This window comes from Aquarana catesbeiana, linkage group LG08 (genome assembly GCF_042186555.1).
Source record: "Aquarana catesbeiana isolate 2022-GZ linkage group LG08, ASM4218655v1, whole genome shotgun sequence".
Classification (NCBI taxonomy): domain Eukaryota; kingdom Metazoa; phylum Chordata; class Amphibia; order Anura; family Ranidae; genus Aquarana; species Aquarana catesbeiana.
In genome coordinates, this window is record NC_133331.1 from 75,434,700 (window position 1) to 75,458,004 (window position 23,305).

The 23,305-nt window shown below is 43.7% G+C and overlaps 1 protein-coding gene across 4 annotated transcripts in view; it reads left to right on the forward strand.

Moving 5' to 3' along the window:
- The window catches only part of LOC141105851 (ovostatin-like), a 164,186-nt gene that overhangs the window by 25,159 nt on the left and 115,722 nt on the right, over positions 1-23,305 (forward strand). For all 4 annotated transcript variants that reach the window (XR_012235664.1, XM_073595994.1, XM_073595995.1 and 1 more), the window contains exons 2-4: positions 13,357-13,540; positions 18,108-18,264; positions 21,647-21,699. Coding sequence is in view for 3 of the 4 variants with exons in the window: in XM_073595994.1 (XP_073452095.1) it covers positions 13,357-13,540; positions 18,108-18,264; positions 21,647-21,699 (394 nt within the window). In the remaining variant the exon portion in view is untranslated. The remainder of the gene's footprint in view (positions 1-13,356; positions 13,541-18,107; positions 18,265-21,646; positions 21,700-23,305) is intronic.

The window sequence follows — 23,305 nt, forward strand, 5'->3', positions numbered from 1 at the left end:
TACTCACGGCTGTAATGTGTTGTTGGGTCCCGGCAATATAGATGAAAATCATTGAAAAAAAACGCATGGTTCCCCCCCCCCCCCCCAGTCCATTACCAGGCCCTTTGGGTCTAATATGGATATTAAGAAGAACCCCGCACCCAAATGTAAAAAAAAAAATGGTGTGGGAGTCCCCCAGGTACTATATACTCTGAACAGCAGTATATATACTATATGGCCTGACCTATATACTCTGCAGAAAATTGGGCCTTAGGTGTTGGTACCAGAACACTGTAAGCCCTCAGTTACTCTTGATGAGCACAGGAACGGGCCCTGCTGTGAAATACTATATCAAAAATTGTAATTGCATGCCCCTGTTAAACAGGGGCAGAAAAATCGGGCCTTGGGTGGTGGTGCCGTCAACCAAAAATATTGTTGGAAGCTAACATCCTCAAGATTGAGGAGGAATATGATAGTTAACATAGGCAATCTTCAAGGGATCCCACATCCATAGCAAATTCAATCAGTTACATCAGCATCAGGTGCTTGATAGCTGCTGATCCAAGACTGATTCATTTTTATGAATATGAGCTTATCAACGGAGTCTGTGGACAGGAACACTCTATAATCTGTTACAAACCCTCCAGCAGCACTGAATGTGCGTTCAGAAAGAACGCTGGATGCAGGAGAGGCCAGTAGCTCCATTACATATTGAGCAAGTTCTGGCCAGTGGTCCATCCTCAAGACCCAGTGGATGATCTGTTGGAAAGGTATCCAAGCCTGCTCTTACCCCTTGCTGGCAATGGTTGCTTGAACTGATCAGACTTTGGTGCTGAGGACTGAAAAACTGTTTAAAAGCTTCAGTCAGCTAGCCACCTTCTTCACCGCTCTTCCTCTGAGTGAACGAAGCCTCAGCAAAACTTTGTCCAGCACCAGGAAATTGTAACCTCCCAGGGTCTGGAAATGCATTGCACAAACCTTTTCTTCAAGGCCTCCTGAAGCTGTTTCATCCTCAGTGAAGGCAGGATGAGTTCTGCAACCTTACCCTTGTAACGTGGATCGAGAAGGGTTGCTATCCAGTAATGATCCCTCTCCTTGATACCACGAATCCTAGAGTCCTTTCGCAGGCTTTGCAGAATCAGGGAGGCCATGCAGTGTAAGTTTGTAGAGGCATTAGATTCTGAGTCCTCTGGGTTACTAAGGATCACATGATCCGTAACAACCTCCTCCCAGCCACGTACAATTCCTTGGGTTTCTGGGTACTGAACCAACCCTTAAAGAGTGCTGCTGAGTGTTATCCTCTACATCCATGCTGACACAATCCTCTTTCGGGCCCACCAAACACAATCTGGATAAAGAGGGCCTTGAGAGGTAAGGAAGTCCTCCTCTTCCTCCCATTGTTCTGCCTTAAGTGCTCTGTCCATTATTCCATGAAGCGTGTGCTCCAGCAGGAAGACTAGAGGGACAGTGTCACTGATGCATGCATTGTCGCTGCTCACCATCCTTGTGGCCTCCTCCAAATGGTGACAGGATAGTGCATGCATCCTTGATCAGTAGCCACTGGTGTGGCAAAAAGAAGCCAAGCTCCCCTGTCCTGGTGCCATACACGCACAGGTACTCATTGATGGCCCTCTGCTGCGTGTGTAGCCGCTGCAGCATTGCCAACGTTGAGTTCCACCTGGTGGGCATGTCACAAATGAAGTGGTTGGTGGGCAGGTTGCATTCTCTTTGAATGTCAGCCACTTGAGCACTAGCATCGTATAACCGGTGGATATGACCACAGACTTTTCTGGCCTGCCTCAGGAGATCCTGTAAGTCTGGGTACCTGTTCAAGAGCTGCTGCACCACCAAATTCAGGACGTGTGCCAAACATGGAACATAGAACATGGGTCAAGTGTCCCTGTCGGAGGGCGGAGAGAAGGTTGGTGCTATTCTCGCATACAACCATTCCTGGCTGAAGCTGGCATGGCGTCAACCACCTCTGAGCCTGCCCCTGCAGAGCTGACAAAATCTCTGCCCCAGTGTGGCTCCTGTCCCCTAAGCAGACCTACTCGAGCACCACATGGCATCTTTTTGCCTGACTGCTTGCGTAGCCCCTTTGAATGCTTACGGAGCACCGCTGGTTCAGAGGACAAATCTGCAGAAGAGGCCATAGAAGAAGAAGAAGAAGAAGAGGGGGTGGAGGAGAGCTTTGGCAGAATCACCACTAGCGTTTTGGAGGTGTGGCGGCGGAACAAGCTCCAACAATACTGAACCCTGTCCTGCATCCTTCCCAGCTGCCAGCAGAGTTACCCAGTGCGCCATGAAGGAAAGGTAATGTCCCCGCCCATGCCTGCTGGACCATGAGTCAGCGGTAATATGCACCTTACTGCTGACCGCCCTGTCCAACGAGGTCAAAATCTTGCTTTCCACATGCCGGTAGAGAGCCGGAATGGCCTTCCGTGAAAATAAATGGCGTTTTGGAACCTGCCACTTAGGTACAGCACATTCTGCAAATTCAGGAAAGGGGCAAAGTCTACCAGCTGAAAAGGCAGCAGTTGCAGGGCTAGAAATTTGGCCAAGCTAGCATTTAGACACCTGAGCATGTGGATGGCTGGGACTGCATTTCTTTTTACGGTTCAGCAACTGAGGTAGGGAAATTTGCCTGCTAAAATCATATGGTGGTGTACTGCTAGCAGATTGGCTGCAAGTACTTGGGACACCTATTGCTATACCTTCATTCCTCTCCGTGCAGGTTTTTGAGAGGACTGGAGGTATAGTGGAGATGGAGATCCCAGATGAGGAGCAAGGAGAAGTCCGCCTTTTTCTTTGATGTGGGTCTTTCAAGTGCTGTTGCCAACGGACTGCATGGCGGGTCATCGTATGTCTGGTCAAGCATGTGGTGCCCAAGCAGCTGCTGTTCTGGCCATGCTTGATCCACTTCAGACATAGGTTGCAAACAGCAACGGTATGATCTTCTGCACATGTGTCAAAAGGCCCACACCAAGGAACTTTTTAAAAGTCAGCGGGGAGTTAGCACTGCCCTGCACCTACGGAGCACTGAGCTGTGATGCAATAGGGTGGCCGCCTCTCAGGCACCCAAGTACAGTCAGTGACCTTATCATCCCCTCCCTCCTCATCACTCGAGCAAACTTGGCAGTATGTTGCAGCTGGGGGAACATGACTGCCAGTTTCTTGTCCTTCTTGGGTACCCCCCCCCCCCCCCCCCCAGGCTCACGTTATTCCCTTCCTCAACATGGGAACCAACATTGGAGCCTTCAAATCGCTGCACATCCTCCAGCAGCATGTACTTGACACTGTGGTCGAATTTTTCTGGGGACTCCTCCATGCATGTTGGTGGGGCTACGGAAGGAGTGACTGTGGACAAGGAGCCGGTGGAATAGGCCGCTTTGGCAGCTGCGTTGGAAGGCAAACTACTCTGAGCCTGGGTGACTGAGGATGAGGACGGCTTTGTTATCCACTCCACCAACTCTTCTGCATGTTCTGGCTCAAAAACACGGCCAGCAGCAGAAAAAAAAGATAAGCGTGCCCCACGGTCACCTGCAGAGGATGCACCATGTCCATGACCAGCACTGTTGACACAGAGGCTGCTTGCCCTCTTTTAGTGGCCTGTGAGCGTCTGCCTCTACTTGGTGGCCTTCCGGACATAATGTATATTTTGTTTTGCAACACCACACTATACTGTGTACACCACCAGAAGTGTAGTAGGAACTGTACACACTGTATTAGATGCTGTGTACACCGCCTGAAGTGTATTAGGAACAGTACACCACAGAATGCAGAGGGCACTGTGATTGGCCGAAGCATGCAGGTCAGGTGCATGCTTTGGCCAATCATCATACAGCAATGTACTGCGATCTCGCAGTGAATAGTCAGAGGTAGAAAGGAAGCTGTCACCAGTAAGGGACCATCCATCTTACTACCGGAGACCACTGTGAGTAAGCTGAAGCAAGTACTAGAGCAGTCTTCTCACCAGCCGGGCATGGTGAAGAAGTGGGAAAGCCTTAGCAAGTGCCAAGCCAAGGACCCAGCAGGATAGCGGGGTTGACACTTGAGGAGTATACAGCGGGATAGGTGTGGAAGAGCTTAAGGGATCCAGTGGAAACTGGGATCATGAAGTCTAGTGAGAGACTGGGAGCTCAGTGAATGAAGATCTACAGTGGGATACTGTGAGTAGGTATGAGCCGAACACCTCCCTGTTCGGTTCGCACCAGAACATGTGAACAGACAAAAAAATTAGTTTGAACACGCGAACACTGTTAAAGTCTATGGGACACGAACATAAATAATCAAAAGTGCTAATTTTAAAGGCTTATATGCAAGTTATTGTCATTAAAAAGTGTTTGGGGACCTAGGTCCTGCTCCAGGGGACAAGGATCAATGTAAAAAAAGTTTTCAAAATGGCCGTTTTTTCGGGAGCAGTGATTTTAATAATGCTTAAAGTGAAACAATAAAAGTGTAATATCCCTTTAAATTTCGTACCTGGGGGGTGTCTATAGTATGCCTGTAAAGGGGCGCATGTTTCCCATGTTTAGAACAGTCTGACAGCAAAATGACATTTCAAAGGAAAAAAATCATTTAAAACTATTCGCGGCTATTAATGCATTGCCGGTCCGACAATACACATAGAAGTTCATTGATAAACGGCATGGGAATTCCCCACAGGGGAACCCCGAACCAGAATTAAAAAAAAAATGAAGGGGGTCCCCCTAAATTCCATACCAGGCCCGTCAGGTCTGGTATGGATATTAAGGGGAACCCCAGCCAAAATTTAAAAAAAAAAACGGCGTGGGGTCCCCCCAAAAATCCATACCAGACCCTTATCCGAGCACGCAACCTGACAGGCCGCAGGAAAAGAGGGGGGGACGAGAGAGCACCCCCACCCCTCCTGAACCGTACCAGGCCACATTGGGAGGGTGCTTTGGGGTAGCCCCCCAAAACACCTTGTCCCCATGTTAATGAGGACAAGGGCCTCATCCCCACAACCCTGGCTGGTGGTTGTGGGGGTCTGCGGGCGGGGGGGCTTATCGGAATCTGGAAGCCCCCTTTAACAAGGGAACCTCCAGATCCTGGCCCTCCCCCTGTGTGAAATGGTAAGGGGGTACAAAAGTACCCCTACCATTTCACTAAAAAACTGTCAAAAAATGTTAAAAATGACAAGAGACAGTTTTTGACAATTCGTTTATTTAAATGCTTCTTCTTTCTTCTATCTTCCTTCATCTTCATCTTCTTCTGGTTCTTCCTCCAGTGTTCTCGTCCAGCATCTCCTCCGGAGTCTTCTTCCCTTCTTCTCCTCGGCCCGCTCTGCATCCAAGGCATGGAGGGAGGCTCCCGCTCTTCTCTTCATCTTCTTGTCTTCATCTTCTTTTCGGGCCACTCCGCATACATGCATGGAGGGAGGCTCCCGCTGTGTGACGCTTCTCCTCTTCTGACGGTTCTTAAATAACGGGGGGCTGGGCCACCTGGTGACCCCCCCCCCCTCTGATGCACGGTGACTTGATGGGACTTCCCTGTGGCGTCACGGGGAATGCCACAGGGAAGTCCCATCAAGTCACCGTGCGTCAGAGGGGGGCGGGTTCACCGGGTGGCCCCGCCGCCAGTTATTTAAGAACCGTCAGAAGAGGAGAAGCGTCACACAGCGGGAGCCTCCCTCCATGCATGGATGCGGAGCAGCCCGAAAAGAAGATGAAGACAAGAAGATGAAGAGAAGAGCGGGAGCCTCCCTCCGTGCCATGGATGTGGAGCGGCCGAGGAGAAGAAGGGGAGAAGACGCCGCGGAGGAGATGCTGGACGAGAACACTGGAGGAAGAACCAGAAGAAGATGAAGATGAAGGAAGATAGAAGAAAGAAGAAGCATTTAAATAAACGAATTGTCAAAAACTGTCTCTTGTCATTTTTAACATTTTTGACAGTTTTTTTAGTGAACCATTTCACACAGGGGGGAGGGCCGGGATCTGGGGTTCCCCTTGTTAAAGGGGGCTTCCAGATTCCGATAAGCCCCCCATCCGCAGACCCCCACAACCACCTGAAGGGCCTGGTATGGAATTTAGGGGGACCCCCCATGTCTTTTTTTTTTTTTTTTTTTTTTTTAATTTTGGTTCGGAGTTCCCCTGTGGGGAATTCCCATGCCGTTTTTATCAATGAACTTTTATGTGTATTGTCGGACCGGCAATGCATTAATAGCCGCGAGTAGTTTTAAATGACTTTTTTTTTTTCCTTTTGAAATATAATTTTGCTGTCAGACTGTTCTAAACACGGGAAACATGCGCCCCTTTACAGGCATACTATAGACACCCCCCAGCTACGAAATTTAAAGGGATATTACACTTTTATTGTTTCACTTTAAGCATAATTAAAATCACTGCTCCCGAAAAAACGGACGTTTTTAAAACTTTTTTTTGCATTGATACATGTACCCTGGGGCAGGACCCAGGTCCCCAAACACTTTTTATGACAATACCATGCATATAAGCCTTTATAATTAGCACTTTTGATTTCTCCCATAGACTTTTAAAGGGTGTTCCATGGCATTCGAATTTGCCGCGAACACCCCAAATTGTTCGCTGTTCGGCGAACTGGCGAACAGCCGATGTTCGAGTCGAACATGAGTTCGACTCGAACTCGAAGCTCATCCCTAACTGTGAGATAAGTAAAGGACTGTTCTTTGTTACCAAGGTTTATGTACAACTACCTTTAGTGACTGTTGCAAGAATAGTTGTCATAAGAGACAGCGGTCCTACCTATACAGAAGTGTTATCTGGCTGGAGGCCTTCCACTGTATAGCTGTGTTCCTATAGAAGTCTCGGAGTCTGCCAATTATCATTGCATCTTCTAAAGGGTGTCCTGGCCCTACCCCCCCCCCCCCCCCCCACACACACACACACACACACACAGTTCTGTTAAGAGACAATAAATCTCTTGTTCTCATTCAAAAGTGACATACACACTGCTGTCACTTTGATGGTCTGCTCTTACAACTCATCAACTTTGTTTTGCAACATTCTGCGGTACTCCAAAAACGTGATTCTAGAGGACAGATTAGGTTTTGTCAGCGATGATGGAAAGAAGTCCTAACTCCCTTCAATACTCAGTGACATCAAAGGGCACAAATCTTGGAAATAATTGCCCAATATTGGCCATTCATCTTCTACTAATTAAAGCAATACTCTCTCAGTATTTCTGAACAATTCCCAGTGATAAATGTGTAGCAATGACTGGGTGTCCAAGGAGAGAATTCCAGTATTCTGTGTTTCGAGGAAAAATAACCGCTTCTTCGGGACAGGAGACATGATGGATCTACAATTTAAACAGGAAGTTGTAAATGACTGTTACGTATGTATAATGTATTATCAAAGAAAAATATATATTTTAGTACAATGTAAAATTGGAGGTGGTCACTGCAACTAAAGATGGAACTAAAGATGGAAGACTGCAGACACATGAGAGCCCATATCACTGGATTCCCCCCCCACCCCCCCTTGGGCAAACCTAGGGTATGCTAAGGGAAAAAAAGGAGAACATTAGATTAGGAATGCAAACCTCTCAAGAACATGTAGTAATTGCTGTTTCTCAATAACTAACCTGAAAATGTGGAGTTGGCACCTAGTGGCTACAGTCGCTATGTTTAAGTTGAGATGCTAGGTAATGCCACTTAAATTGTGACCTCCACCAGAAATCGCAAAGTGCATATCAATGAATGCCTATTCATGAGCATGCTCTTATGCATAATAATAAATCCCATACAAAGAACATGCCTAACCCTCAATCAAAAGGAACTAATAATTTCTATGGGAGAGAGGAAGTGGTCTTTGTCTTTTATCCACATGGAAGGAATTTTTCCTTTTACCTCTTAAGATGAAATAGAGGGCACAGATGGCTTAAACACTTTATGTGGATTTCAATGATTAAAGCGGTAGAAAACTGCGGCTATTTAAAAAAAAAAAAAAAAAAAAAAACCCTGCAAGGCAGTACTCACCTTGGAACAAAGCCCTCCAGCGCTGTGCTCTCACCGCTGAGAGGGCTAGTCTTCCCCTGGTCTTTCTCCTGGGTTTGCATGCTCCGTTTATGTGATTGCCTGGAGCTGCAATGACGTCCCTCCCACGCATGTTCACGGGTGCCCTTGGCTCCGGCACGAAGCTCTGGCAAGGTATGCCAGACCTTCAGAGCGCATGCGCCGGTGACATAACTGGCTGCATTCAGGGTGAATATCTCCTAAAATGTTTTAGGAGATATATTAATTTTGCCTACAGATAAGCCTTATTATAGGCCTACCTGTAGGTAAAAATGACCAAGCAGGGTTTACTACCGCATTAACACTACGTATCTATAGCCTATCTTTTTTTTTTATTTATGCATTTTGTTTTAGTGTATATAAAACTTGAAGGCAAAACGAATGTTTCTTTTATATAAAAACTGCAGTTGCTTAAATAGGGTTTATTAAATCAAAACTGGGTACTGAAAATTCTCCCACTTTCTATATCTAAAACCCAACTGGCACAAAGGTTTGAAAGTGATTACTGGTCTGCACTCCTCAGCTTTTCTGACATGGAGAATCCTTTCCAGCCCCTAAAGTTTGTCATACTTTTGGAACAATGCAAGGGCCTACTAAGTTCATTATGCATATCTCCCAACTGTTCCTGATTTTGAGGGACTTTCCCTGATTTGGAACAAAGTCCCTCTGTCCCTCATTTTGGTCTGATCTATATAGTTGTAAACTCACCGGCCACTTTATTAGGTACACGTGTTCAATGGCTGATTAGCAATTTACGTTACTAAGCAAATCACATGGCATCAGCTCAATGCATCTAGACAAATGAGCATAAATGTGTCGCCAGTGCAAAAAATTATTTAAAAAAAATTGATATAAAATTGAGGTTGCTGCAATAAAAAAAAAAACACCACTAGGTGAAAAAATAGAAAAAAATGTGTGTTGAGTGCGCTACTCTACTTTGGATATACCACTCTTTTAAAATTCATACCTGTACAAACATCATAACCCCAAAACCTTATATCACATGCAATAGTGCCTTATTATCCAAACTACTAAATAATATCCTGAATATATCTCAACATAAATAAATACAAAATTGATATATGACATTTGTATCCAAACTGTAATGTCCAAATTCATGTGCAAAGTGCAGTGTGCAATGGTTGCAGAGGTTTCTATGAAACCTTCCTTAGAATTTACAATGTGTAATATCCGTGACTCTTCGTGACACTTCCACCACTTTCGTGACCAGACCACCACCACATGGATTAGCCACTCGCCAGATGCCAATGAACAATGCGCCTTTGGTTCATTTAGTAGGGATAACCACTCCACCTGCACCGTTCCTTTGCTGACCCCAATGCGCTATATATGAACCATGTCCTCCTCATAAGAAATAGACAGCGATCATTGCGCAATATGTAAAAGCTGTTTATTTAAACTAAGTTAAAAAAGATTATACACTCACATTTCAAGGTGCCCATGAGCCAGCACCAAGCTATTCCAGCAGCTAATAATGCGTGTAGAGATGGCGTCGTGTGATTCCTATGCCGGTGTGCGGTGCAAGCCTCGCTTTCACCCGGCTTGCGCTTCAAACCTCGCTCCCGCCTAGCCCGGAACTGACGTATTGGCGTTTCGCATCAAAGTATGCATCATCAGGAAGCTGATTATTCTATTTTATTTATTCTAATTTCCTGATGACACATACTTTGATGCGAAATGCGTAGAGGCTGCTGGGAAATTTTCGTCGCGCCAATATGTCAGTTCCGGGCTAGGCGGGAGCGAGGTTTGAAGCACAAGCCAGGTGAAAGCGAGGCTTGCACTGCACACGTGCATAGGAATCACACGACGCCATCTCTACACCCATTATTAGCTGCTGGAATAGCTTGGTGCCGGCTCACGGGCACCTTGAAATGTGAGTGTATAATCTTTTTTAACTTAGTTTAAATAAACAGCTTTTACATATTGCTGTCTATTTCTTATGAGGAGGACATGGTTCATATATAGCGCATTGGGGTCAGCAAAGGAATGGTGCAGGTGGAGTGGTTATCCCTACTAAATGAACCAAAGGCGCATTGTTCATTGGCATCTGGTGAGTGGCTAATCCATGTGGTGGTGGTCTGGTCACGAAAGTGGTGGAAGTGTCACGAAGAGTCACGGATATTACACGTTGTAAATTCTAAGGAAGGTTTCATGGAAACCTCTGCAACCTTTGCACACTGCACTTTGCACATGAATTTGGACATTACAGTTTGGATACAAATGTCATATATCAATTTTGTATTTATTTATGTTGAGATATATTCAGGATATATTTAGTAGGTTGGATAATAAGGCACTATTGCATGTGATATAAGGTTTTGGGGTTATGATGTTTGTACAGGTATGAATTTTAAAAGAGTGGTATATCCAAAGTAGAGTAGCGCACTCAACACACATTTTTTTTTCAATGCATCTAGACGTAGTATAGAGGACTTGCTAAAACCGAGCATCAGAATGGGGAAGAAATGGGATATATGTGACTTTGAATGTGGCATTGTTGTGCCAGTTGGGCTAGTCTAAGTATTTTAAATTGCTGATCTACTGGGATTTTCGTGCACCACCATCTCTCTGGTTTACAGAGAATGGTTCGAAAAAGAGAAAATATCCAGTGAGTGGCAGTTGTGTGGAGGAATACCTTGTTGATGTCGGAGGAGATTGGGCAGACTGGTTCGAAATGATAGAAAGGCAACAGTAACTCAAATAACCACTACCAAGGTATGCAAATTACCATCTCTGAATGCACAACACATCAAACCTTGAAGCAGATGGGCTACAGCAGCAGAAGATCACACCGGGTGCCAATCCTGTCAGCTAAGAACAGGAAACTGAGGCTACAATTTGCACAGGCTCACCAAAATTTGACAATAGAAGATTGGAAAAATATTGCCTGGTTTGAGTCTCGCTTTTCAGATGGTAGGGTCAGAATTTGGTGTAAACAACCTAAAAGCATGGATTCATCCTGCCTGGAGATTTGCATCCATGGAGGTGCAGCCAACAAATCTGCAGCAACTGCGGTATCATGTCAATATGGACCTAAATCTGTGAGGAATGTTTCCAACACCTTGTTGAACGAATCTATGCCATAAAGAATGAAGGCAGTTCTGGAGGCAAAAGGGGTCCAACCCGGTACTTGCAAGGTGTACCTAATAAAGTGGCCAGTGCGTTTATATAAAATGCACTTTTTCTTTTAAAAGGTGTTTCCCAGTGCTAAACCTTTCATCCAGTTTCTAAATTGCTGCATTTGTACATTTTAAAAGCCAATTGAAAGGAATAGCAGTGGTTAAAGCACTTGTAGGCTTACCTAATTTATGCTTTAAATTATTATATCTTCTTTTTTTTTTTTTTTTTTTTTTCTTCTTTGTATAATTCTCCTTTTAAGGGGGAGTGACAGGGTGTGTCCTATGCCTACATACTTTTGCTAATACGTGTCCCTTGTTTCCATTTAAAAAGTTGGGAGGCATGATAATGTATCTGATCAGATTGGCCCTCAAACTACAGAATGCTAACTCTAAAGGGAGATCAGACAGGATTATGAACACTTTGTTCTGCTGTACAATAGGAGGCACCAGTGATTCCAAATGTCACTGTCTTAACCTTTGTTTTCAATGCATCCCTTAGTAGTTGCCCATTATCCTGAGCCCTAAAATTTTCACACCATTGAGAGTCCATTGCAAATTTTTACATTGAAACTCATGCTCTCTGGGGCAAATTGAAATCTATAAACTTTTATATCTGAAAAATGTTCATGGCTCCCCTACATCCTATATAAAGATTTGTGGTTATTGCTCTCTAGTCTACACCATCCATCAAGGACACATGGACAGGATCATATTATGATCTGCTTCCTTTTAGCACATTTCGAGATTTTTGTTACAGCTTAATTACATGTACCTCGCTATTCCACACTTTAGTATAATTGTATTCGTTTTGTAGGATCCGTGTCTTTTGTGGATTTATAGGTGCGTGTGAAGTTTTTGGAAGTCAGCCAAGATGTTTTAGAGTCTTATAAATTCAGCTGTTAGTCATGTGCTGACCTGTAGGATAATGGTTACATCAGACTGCAGTTTGGATTTTAGTGCAAAGCTACAACAGTCGCTCTTTGTCATGTCTTCAAATTTTCATAGATCCCAGGAAGTCTATTACAAAAATACCCAAAAAAGCAGCTGATACATGATTTAAAGTGGACCTTTTAGTAACAAGTCAGCATGAATAAATTCATGTCATAATATACAATATAATTTTTTCAAAAGGTCTCTTCTTCTCCTTTCTCCCTTCTCCCTGCAGAGTTGTAATTAGTCTGCCACAGGCAGGATCTCTGATGTCTGATATGCGTGTGACCTGACATGCTGAACCGATTATAAAATAAAACCGGTTCCGGTGGATCTACTGTAAAGCAAATCCAAATGAGCATCTTCAGGAAGACTAGCATCTCCTGACAGAACTGTAGGCAGCCATCTGTCTACAGTGCCGTCAGGAGACAAAAGTCTTCATCAAACCTTAACACCGGTTCTTCTGTTGTGAGTTTATTCAAGTAAATTGCTCAAGCCCCGAAGAAGGATGAGGCTTCTGTTGGCTGTATCTGATGCTCCTAATTCTGAAATACTTTAAAAAGTCCTCAAAGTGAGATGAACGCTTGTACCAGGCGCTTCACATTCAAGAACGAGATATCTGATTTTAGTGGACAGACTGGATTGGTCTGGCAGTTTGATCCCGGATTCCATTCTCTGATAGGCACTTGTCAGCCAGACACACAACATTTTCCAGAAATGAATAAAGAGGGCACGCTGGCCTAGTGCATTATCCAACAAATCTTTATTAAAAATGGGTAACAATAAAATCTACTCACAAAGGTATTAAAGGTATTAAAAGCGCTAATCAAGCCACAACTAGTGACTATACACTTCCAGGGATTGGCTAGTGAAATATTAACATGCAGGCTGAGGTCATATTCTCCCACCCACCCATGTCCCCAGGGTCCCTTGGGAAACAGGAGGAGTAATTGAGCCCATACATCCAGAGCAGACCTAACAAATCAAGCAATGCTTTCCCTGACTACAGGGAGGCCAAAAACTAAATTTAACAAATGGCACTATGGGGTGCTACATGATAGCCCTGGACCACAATAAATGAGAATTGTTTTTGCTATGCAGTGAAATGGTTTTTCTTCAAAGAAGCAGATCTATGCTGAAAGTATAGTGTGGGTGGACTTTGTTCTGGTCCTAGGCTGTTAGCTCTCTATTCATGACAAAGGGATCCTTTCAACAGATTATACAATTCTTGGATATGTACTGAAGAGCGCCTATTTATCATGTATATAAAATAATTTTTTTTTTTTTTTTTGGCAGACAAATTTCAGTTTCCATCCCTAGCCTCCTGAAGAGTGGAGAGACAGGAAAGGCATGTCTGACAGTCAAACGACACACCGATCCCGTGCATGTTCAGGCCATCCTTGAAGTTGGTGAAACAAACTACACTGTTATCGATGAGAAGGTCACACCTGGTGACATCTTTAAAACCTATGAATTGCAGGTTAGTGTTTAAATATTTGACTTCTAGTCATGGTGTAACCGGGGGTAGGAGAAGTGAGTAGGAGAAGTAGTGCCCTTTACAGGAAGGCCTTGATTGGCAGTCAACATTAGCTGAAGGGCTCATCCGGTGGATTGAATTTGTGGCTGATGAGCAGAGCATATATTTATTTCCACCTGTTCTCCAGTGCATAAATATGTTTTTATAGAGATAGAGCCACTGATGCACACAATAACAAGTTTATGAACTAACTAGTAGGGGTTGGAAGGTGTCAGTTGTCACTTTTCTTTGTAGTCCCATTGGAGAGTCTTCCACTCTCTTCCTGTCTTTGTGACAAGCGTTAAAGACACAGAGGGTCAAAAGGGGTGTGTGTGTGTGTGTGTGTGTGTGTGTGTGTGTGTGTGTGTGTGTGTGTGTTTTCTTGTTCAATTCTCAAATGAGGGGATGGAGAAATACTTCCTCACACCCCCCCCCCCCCAATTTTCCATGGAGACATTAATTTCTCACAGCAGGACCTGGTGCTGTCAAAATGCATTGATCCATAGGAAAGGAGAAACAGCGCCTGGCAGGGACTGGCAGGAACTCCAGGGATTTCATGTAAAGGAAGCAATCCAAAGAGTACAGGATACGTTTTCACACAACTACATGGTACAGCAGACACGTGTTGGGCAGGGGCAGACTGACCACTCGGGCACTGCCCGAGGGCCCCATACCACTAAGGGGCCCCATCAGGGTTGCCAGACTCAATAAAACCAGGGACAGTATGTAAAAAATCTTTTTTTTTTAAATCCCAAGATTATAGCTGCCCCGCCTCTCCAGTGCCTTTTCAGTGTGTGTGTATATTGTGTGGCCCCATAAGCTCCTATTGCCTGGGGGCCCCATAATCTATTGCTCGGGGGCCCCATAATCTTCTCCTATTGCCCGGGGGCCCCATGAGTTGTCAGTCCACCCCTGATGTTGGGTTTACATATTTTTAACTCTCCTCCTCTGAGATGACCTATGCTGGTCTTTTGTTGTCCAATTAACAGGCTCTGATTGAGAGGTGACACCAATTGAATCAATTACAGTAATACGGCCAAGAAATTTGCCATGTTAAAAAGGACTAGTTTAGTCTTGTTTGGTGTGGCAACACTTGACTGATGCCCAACAGAGTGCAATAATCCAGATCTCCAGAGGTCCAACATGCCTCCTGCTCAGAAACAATGCATGGTTAATTACTTTAATGCAGCCAGGTTGCAGGAGCAGTAATAATTGAGGGTTTTTAACACACCTGTTTCATGCTGAAAAGGTTAAAGTGCCCTGTGCCATTAGCACACTATAGAACTGGACTGCTGCTCAACAGAATCCAAATGTCTCATGTTTCCAGAGGTCTAACACGCCCAGTGCTCTAATCAACAGTGCCACAGAAGAATGAATGAAACGCCTAATTAAATTGGCTCTCCAAACGGTTGGGTGCTCACCCCAGTGAGGAACTTTTCCAGAGTAGTAATTTTTTGTACTTCTCCAGTACAATTTTTTTTTTTTTTTTTTTTTTTTTTTTATGCTGGAAACTCGTGCAGTCAGATTTCTTCTCGATTTTATGGTTCCTGATTGGAGCCCTGGGCAGAAGGCATGTTGGACCACTGCCCCTCTGTTCAGTTCCACAACAGTCCAGCTCTCTATCATCCTTTTAGCACAGGGTATTTAAAAGCGAAGTATGGCATTTTTTTTCCCCCCAAAAAAATCATACTTGCCTATGTGCAAGGAACATCGGTCCAATGGTGCATCTGTCCCCTGTCGGCTCGAAGACTAAGAACCAAGAGATCAAAGACTGCTGAGCGTTCTGTTCTCAGAGCTCCATGAGCACAGAGGTGGTGACTGTTAGTCACCGCTCCACTGCTCTGCTGTCCCCCCCCCCCCCCCTGCTCACTGGAGTGCCGAGCTGTGGAGGGGGCAGGAGCAGCTGGCTTAGGCTAAGGTGACCAGATTTTCAAAATTAAATCCGGGGACATTTTTTTTTTTTTTTTTTTTGGCAAATGGTAAACGATTTTATAAGCATATTATATATGCAGTGTATGTGGTATATGTTTATGGAAGGATTATATGATATATACGTTATTTCTCACATTTCGTCCATGAGATAAAAAAAAAAAATTCTCAGAATTTTTTGGGATACGACTACCAAATGTTAAGAAGATAAGATGGAGATAAAACTTTTCAATGCATATTTTGTATTTTATTCTTGCCAAAGAATTTTGGTTCAACAATAACAATGAACAATAAATTAACAATTCAGAACAGTAAAAGATTGCATGGTAACAACAGGTAGGATACCTTCGAACATAAATAATAAAGTATTAATAGCTAACTGTTATAAGACTACAAATGTACGGTAAAGTGCCGCTAAAAATAGCGGCGTTTTACCGCCGACGCCGCCCCAGCGTGAAAGCAGCCTTACAGCAGATGTCATTTGTGGACTGAGCTCCTGTATGTTTCATTGGATTCACGAATACAGTATTTTTTTGGACTGTTTTGATATACACAGCTCTAATTGGACTATAATTGTATGGTTTTTGCACGATTGACTATCACATATACAAAAACATATTTGGGGGGCACACCCTACAATGCGTTTAAATTCAAGACGGTGCTGCTATAAGACCTACAAACAGTACAAAACAGATTACAGTGCACACATACAAGAATGACATTTCCTGCAAGGCTAGTTAAAAACACCTAAACATATTCAAAAAAATACGGGGGTTTGGTCACACTCTATGGTCATATAGTGCTAAGCCCACTAAGACCCCTTTCACACCGAGGACGTTTTGCTATAGTGTTAAAAATAGCGCCTGCAATCCGCCCTCAAACGGCTGCTCTATTGTTTCCAGTGTGAAAGCCTGAGGGCTTTCGCACCGGAGCGTTGCGCTGGCAGGACGTCAGGAAAAGTCCTGTCAGCAGCTTCTTTGGAGCGGTGTGTTTACCGCTCCTCCACCGCTGCTCCCCATTGAAATCAATGGGACAGCATTGGGATACCGCCGGCAAAACGCCGCTATTGCGGTGCATTGCGGGCGGTTTTAACCCTTTCTCGGCCGCTAGCGGGGGGTAAAGGTGCCCCGCTAGCGGCCGAAATGCGCCGCAAAGCCGACGGTAAAACGCCACTAAAAATAGCAGCGTTTTACCGCCGACGCTATAGGCGGCTCGGTGTGAAAGGGGTCTTACTGCGACAAAGTACCCTGAATTAGTGGGGAAACATATTACAGCGCACACATTCAAGAAAACTATCGCATATTTTTTATATATATATATATATATATATATATATATATATATATATATATATATATATATATATATATATTTTGCCACATGAGTGCTGCCTGTCAGTGCCCACCAGTGAAGGAGAAAAATTTTATTATGTTAGCTGCTAGCATAAAAACTCACCTGCTTGTGGCCATTCACTCTGTACTACTTCTTGCCTACAATTCCCATAGTTCCTTGCAGGACTGGAGGGAAGGGGAGGAACGCTGTACTCTGTCCTCTCCTCTATGCTGCCAGGAGGACGATTGGAGGAGGGAGCAGAGGTAGGAGGAGAGGGACGGGATGCTGGAAGAGTCACGTGATGGATTTTTCAGCTGAGGAGGAGTGGCGGCTACTAACTACACTAGCACAGAATAGGCAGGCTGGAGCCGCTCCAGCTCCTCCTCTACATAGCTCTGCATGTGCTATCTCCTGGAGCAACGCCCCCATCCACCGGGAAACGCCCCCGTCCATCGGGGAAACACCCCCATCCAACGGGAAACTGCTGCAGCCTGGCTGCCCAAATGCCGACCGGCAAAACCAGGGACAAAAGCGGGGACAAACGGTGTCCGGGGATCATAGTCGGAAAACGGGGACTGTCCCCGGAAAACGGGGACGTCTGGTCACCTTAGCTTAGGCTCTCAGCAGCTCACTAAGGGGCTGAGCCAGGTGCCCATCTAGGGTTGGGGGTGGATCCCAACCATATTGTCGCAATCTTGCCCCAGCCTGGGCCGGCTCTTTAACAGGCTTCAGCCCACTGTCTGCTGAAAACAGGTCACAGGAGTGCAGAACGAACTACACTCCTGTGGTTCAAAGGAGAAGTACAGCCAAATGCGCCTTTGGCTGTACTTCTCCTTTTAACCTTTTCTGCAGGAAATAGCACTGTTTACAAATTAAGTCCTCAATTAGGTAGTAACTGTTATACAGTAATTGCTAGAACTTCAACTGGACTTTACTTGAAGTCACCCTGCTGATGACTTGATAAATGTACTTCATTTATTTTTCCTTTGCTTTTGAAATTCAAATTTTATAATGACTGTCAGTTCTCAAACAAAACCACATACACTGTTAGAAATTTGTTCATGTGAGAAAAATGTTCATCCTGCTCCTTCAAATTTTTTTCCTCACTATGATTGAAAATTAACTTTATGATTAGCAAATTAAATTAAATTAATGTATGAATACAACCAAAATAGTGAACATATGGCCAGCTTTAAACTTCATCTGTTTTTGCAAAATGCTAATCAATTCATTAACCATATGGGCTCTAATTGCCCTTCCATCTGTGCAGGTGCCAGAGGTGAGCGCACCAACTCCAGTGTTCATCCTTGTCAGAGCTGTCAGTGGGGACTACAACTACACGGCTCGCAGGTCTGTGGTCCTCGCTCCAACTGGCAATGTTGCCTTTATCCGGACAGACAAGGAACTGTACAAGGGTGGCCAGAAGGGTAAGGTTTTATAGCGATTAAACAGAAAATATAGTATGTGATATTTTGGTGTACCCTAAAGTAAATTTTGATGAACCTTTTTCACATTTTTGTATTCCCTCATTTTAATGCCTTTAGAGGTTTGAAAGTTGGCTACTAGAACGAGCTTTACACTTGACTCTGCCTTTTTTTTTTTTTGACCTGTTGAGATATTGACCACACAAGGAGTGCATTCTTTAGTGAGTCTACTTGCTCAGACCTTCATTATGAAGAAGAGTCATAGGCACAACCACTGTGTAGTACTTATAAGCAGAACATAGAGCCTGTGTATGCAATCAAATATGGCTTCCCCTATATATAATGGGTTTCATCCTACTTTGTGTGCGGCTGAACTTTGGATAGGGGTTGTGAATTACAGTGCACCGCAAAAGTATTCACCCCCTTGAAATTTTTCGTGTTTTGTTGCCTCACAACCTGGAATTAACATGGATTGTTTGAGGATTTGCATAATTTAATTTACAGAACATGCCCATAACTTTGAAGATTTTTTTTTTTTTTTATTGTGAAGCAAACAGCAAACAGCAAATAGGACAAAATAACAGAAAAAGTCAATGTGCATAACTATTCACCCCTCTAAAGTCAATACTTTGTAGAGCCACCTTTTGCGGCTAAGTCTCTGAGTTTACCACTGGGATTTTTGCCCATTCCTCCTTGCAAAACTGCTCCAGCTCCTTCAAGTTGGATGGTTTGCACTTGTGAACAGCAATCTTCAAGTCTGACCACAGATTTTCTATTGGATTGAGGTCTGGGCTTTGACAAGGCCCTTCCAACACATTTACATGTTTCCCCTTAAACCACTCAAGTGTTGCTTTAGCAGTGTGTTTGAGGTCATTGTCCTGCTGGAAAGTGAACCTCCATCCTAGCCTCAAATCACACAGAGTGGTACAGGTTTTGCTCAAGAATATCCCTGTATTTAGCACCATCCATCTTTCCCTCAACTCTGACCAGTTTCCCAGTCCAGACTGCTGAAAAGCATCCCCACAGCATGATGCTGCCACCACCATGTTTCACTGTGGGGATAGTGTTCTTTGGGTGATGTGTTGGGTTTGCACCAGACATAGCGTTTTCTTTGATGGACAAAATTAAATTTTAGTTTCATCAGACCAGAGCACCTTCCTCCATACATTTTGGGAGTCTCCCACGTGCCTTTTCGCAAACTCAAAATGTGACATTTTGTTTTTTGATGAAAGTAATGGTTTTCTTCTGGCCACTCTGCCATAAAGCCCAACTCTATGGAGCGTACGGCTTATTGTCGTCCTATGTACAGATACTCCAGTCTTTGCTGTGGAACTCTGCAGCTCCTCCAGGGTTACCTTGGGGTATCTGTGCTGCCTCTCTGATTTAATGCCCTCCTGGCCCGGTCCGTGAGTTTTGGTGTGCGACCGTCTCTTGGCAGGTTTGCTGTTGTGCCATGTTCTTTCCATTTGGTTATGATAGATGTGATGGTGCTCCTAGGGATCATCAAAGATTTGTATATTTTCATAACCTAACCCTGACTTGTACTTCTCAACAAAATTGTCCCTTACTTGTTCGGAGAGTTCCTTGGTCTTCATGGCAGTGTTTGGTTAGTGGTGCCTCTTGCTTAGGTGTTGCAGCCTCTGGGGCCTTTCAAAAAGGTGTGTATATGTAATGACAGATCATGTGACACTTAGCTTGCACACAGGTGGACATCATTTCACTAATTATGTGACTTCTGAAGGTAATTGGTTGCGCCAGAGCTTTTTATGGGCTTCATAACAAAGGGGGTGACCAGGTACCTGGTCACGTTTTTTTCGTCCTGCCTACGCCACGTCCGGTGCAGCTGGTTGACGGTGCGGACCGCTGGAACGCACGCCTTCCACGGAGGTGGACGCAGAGGGGAATCTACACACCATTCTCTATGAGAAGCCAGCAGCCCCAGTTACGAGTTAGGCACATTTTAATGTAAGGAGCCATTTGGCTATTTTTATATCCTGTTTTTATTGCATAAACGGTATTATGCTATGGATGTCCTTTGATCCCTCTATATGTCCTGCCTTTATCCATGAGGAGGAAGGTTCCTACCATCTCCATTTCAACTGATGTGAGCAGGCACAATCCTGCAAAAGCGCTATTTGACTATCTTTCCCAGGAAAGAGGTCAAATAGATCTGGTAAGCAGATCACTTATCCAGTCACATTGGGTGTCGTTTGCCTGCCTGGTGAAGGAATATTCATTATCTGTCAGAAGATATTATCACAATTGGGAGATTGGGATTCTTTCGTTGTTATATGTGGACTGTTTTATAAGACATTCATCGATTCACAGTTTGTTATTATTTTGGATGGACTTCACTGATCTATGTCCAGGTGGACAATTTGTGAATACATTTTTGTCACTAAGATTTTTTAGGATGCTTCACTGTTTGGTTTAGATCCCATATTAGTTGATGATCACAGCGCCCCCTACCCTCACATATTTTACACAATGATTTTATTTTAATATATTTTCTATTTTTGGATGCATAGAATGCACTTTTTGGTTAAGATCTATTGGCAGATTATTATTATTTAATTATTATTATTATTATTATTATTATTATTATTATCTTGGCTATGTGTTTTACTTCAAATGACCGTTTGGGAGTAGGCAGTTATAGTTTATAAAATACAATGTAAAATTAACAAGTGACACCAACATAGTTGTATCTTTGATCTTAAAAACTAGGGGATAATGGTGTTGTGGTAACTTGCCCCCCAAAAAATAAAATAAAGCATAATATTCTTGATATCACTAGGAAAAAAAAAAGCCTTTGAAACTTCCTTTGCAATAACTCCATCAGTATCACCAGCAAAGCAGCTTCATTATTATCCCATTAAAGAAGAAGAGAATTGTGCGCTGCATTTGAAGATTTCATAATCTGCCACGTCCCGAATGTTAATTCTCCATTACGAACGCTAGTTTACAAGACCGACTGCTTCTTCTTCTGAGCATGCGGGTTTGTACTTTGGAGTTTTGTCCGATGGACTTGTGTACACACGATCGGACAATCCGACAACAAACATTTGTTGGTGGTAAATTTGAGAACATGCTAGCCAACATTTGATGACGGAAAGTCCAACAACAATTGTCCGATGGAGCATACATACACGGTCGGACTTTCCGCCAACAAGCTCACATCCAGAAAGTCCGATTGTGTGTACGGGGCATTAGAGTAATGAGAAGTGCAGCAACCAAGTCTCTAGTTTCTGGAGATTTGGATTATCTGATATAGCTGACCACAACTTCAAACAATGGCTTTTATTTCAAGCTTTATTTCTGTCTGGATACTTGATTGTGTTGAGTGTCAATAACTTGGTGCACATCTTGTCTTATTTGTCTACAGTGCAGATGTACGTGATGTCAATGGACAATAATTTACGCCCCGTGGAGGAAACGGTGAGTAGGGTTCAGATCTCTGCTTTTAATGTGGATAAAAACCCAATCGCTAAATTTGAATAAGCTAAAAAATAGAATGCTTGGCAGTCAGACCCCAAATATACTGCTTGTTTAGTCTTGGAAAGAATGGGGGGGGGGTTGCTCCCCTATCCTCCTCTTTACTTGTTCTTGTAGGCTTCCTCTTCACCAGACAACTGGTTCCCCTGAAGTTGATCCTTTTTTGCTAGTTGTGTGGCCACAGGTTGAAGCGCTACATATTTTTGCTGCAAGCCCAAAGTTAGCTTTTAAATCTACAGCTTTCAGTAAAATGTCTGTTCTTTTTTTGGGGCACAACTGCTTGGTGTAGTACTTTAGCAAACCTATTGTCATTCAGTTATCTGATGGCACTGATGCCATTATTGTGTAAGACAGCTGAATTGCTTGCTTAGTGCTTAACTGTGCCAATAAAGTAATAGTTTTTGTGATTGGTGTCCATTCAAGGCAGAGAGCAAAACAAATTGTAACTTGCTGGAAAACATACATTTCTTTGAAGTAAACTCCAGAATGAACAGGCTGCATGTTCATTATTAAACCATTTTATTACAAGCCTAAAGAGTGACCCTAAAATTTATTGTATATCCAATTTATACGGGATGTTGATGATGTACCCAGTTTGTGGCTTTCAGTTTACTGTAGCTAACTATATGTTAACCAATTGTTTTGTACGATTAGACAGCCTGAAATGTTTGGGGTCAGCAAAAAGGGCATTGCTATTCGGATAGTTATCTCCAGTATACAGCTCACTTTACACTTGGCATTTTTAAAAAAGTGTGTGAAAATATTCAATTATGTGATTTCATCTGCTTTTTTTTTTTTTTTTTTTTTTTTTTTTTTTTTTTTTTTAAATCTGAAAGTGGAAAGCACATTCGGTCTTTAGCAAAAAAAATAAATTTTCCACACTGCATCTGTCAACATTACGAAAGTGACTTGACCATATTGGAAGATGCATTGCCTTGACAACCCTGGGGAAAAACCTGCTTCTCCATGGAACACTGAGGATCTGATGTGTACTGAGGGCTCGACTTTCTAAGTCACCACTTACACCATTGACAGTCATTACTGCCCCTCTGAAAAGGGATTTGCGTTGGGTCTTTTGAGAGCAGTAGAGCAGCAGTTTCCAGGCATTCCGGAGGCGATATTGCTGCCTCCTGAACACCTGTGGAGTATTTTGTGTTTCGGCCATAACCGCGAGTCAAACTTTTGGCTCATGGTTGGGGTGCAGTCCCATTGACTTTGATGGGCTATGCAGACTGTCGAACTCAACATGCTGCTTTTAAATTTTTCCATGGCTTGCTAAGCAAAATTCTCAAATTAGCCATCTTCTGTTTGTGTCCTAAAGTGGATGTAAAACCTCTCCTATACCCAGTGAACTGAACAGCCTCAGATGATACACAGAGATGAAGCAAATCTCCCTACATAAATTTATGTAGGGATATGCATATCTGCTGTCTTTCCCTTTCTACACTCTTTGAAAGTGCAGATTGTGTTAATCTTTCTTCCTGTTTCAGCAGTGGGTGGGGAGTCTGGGCTTACACTGTGAGAGCTGATTGGAGGAAAGGGACCCCCC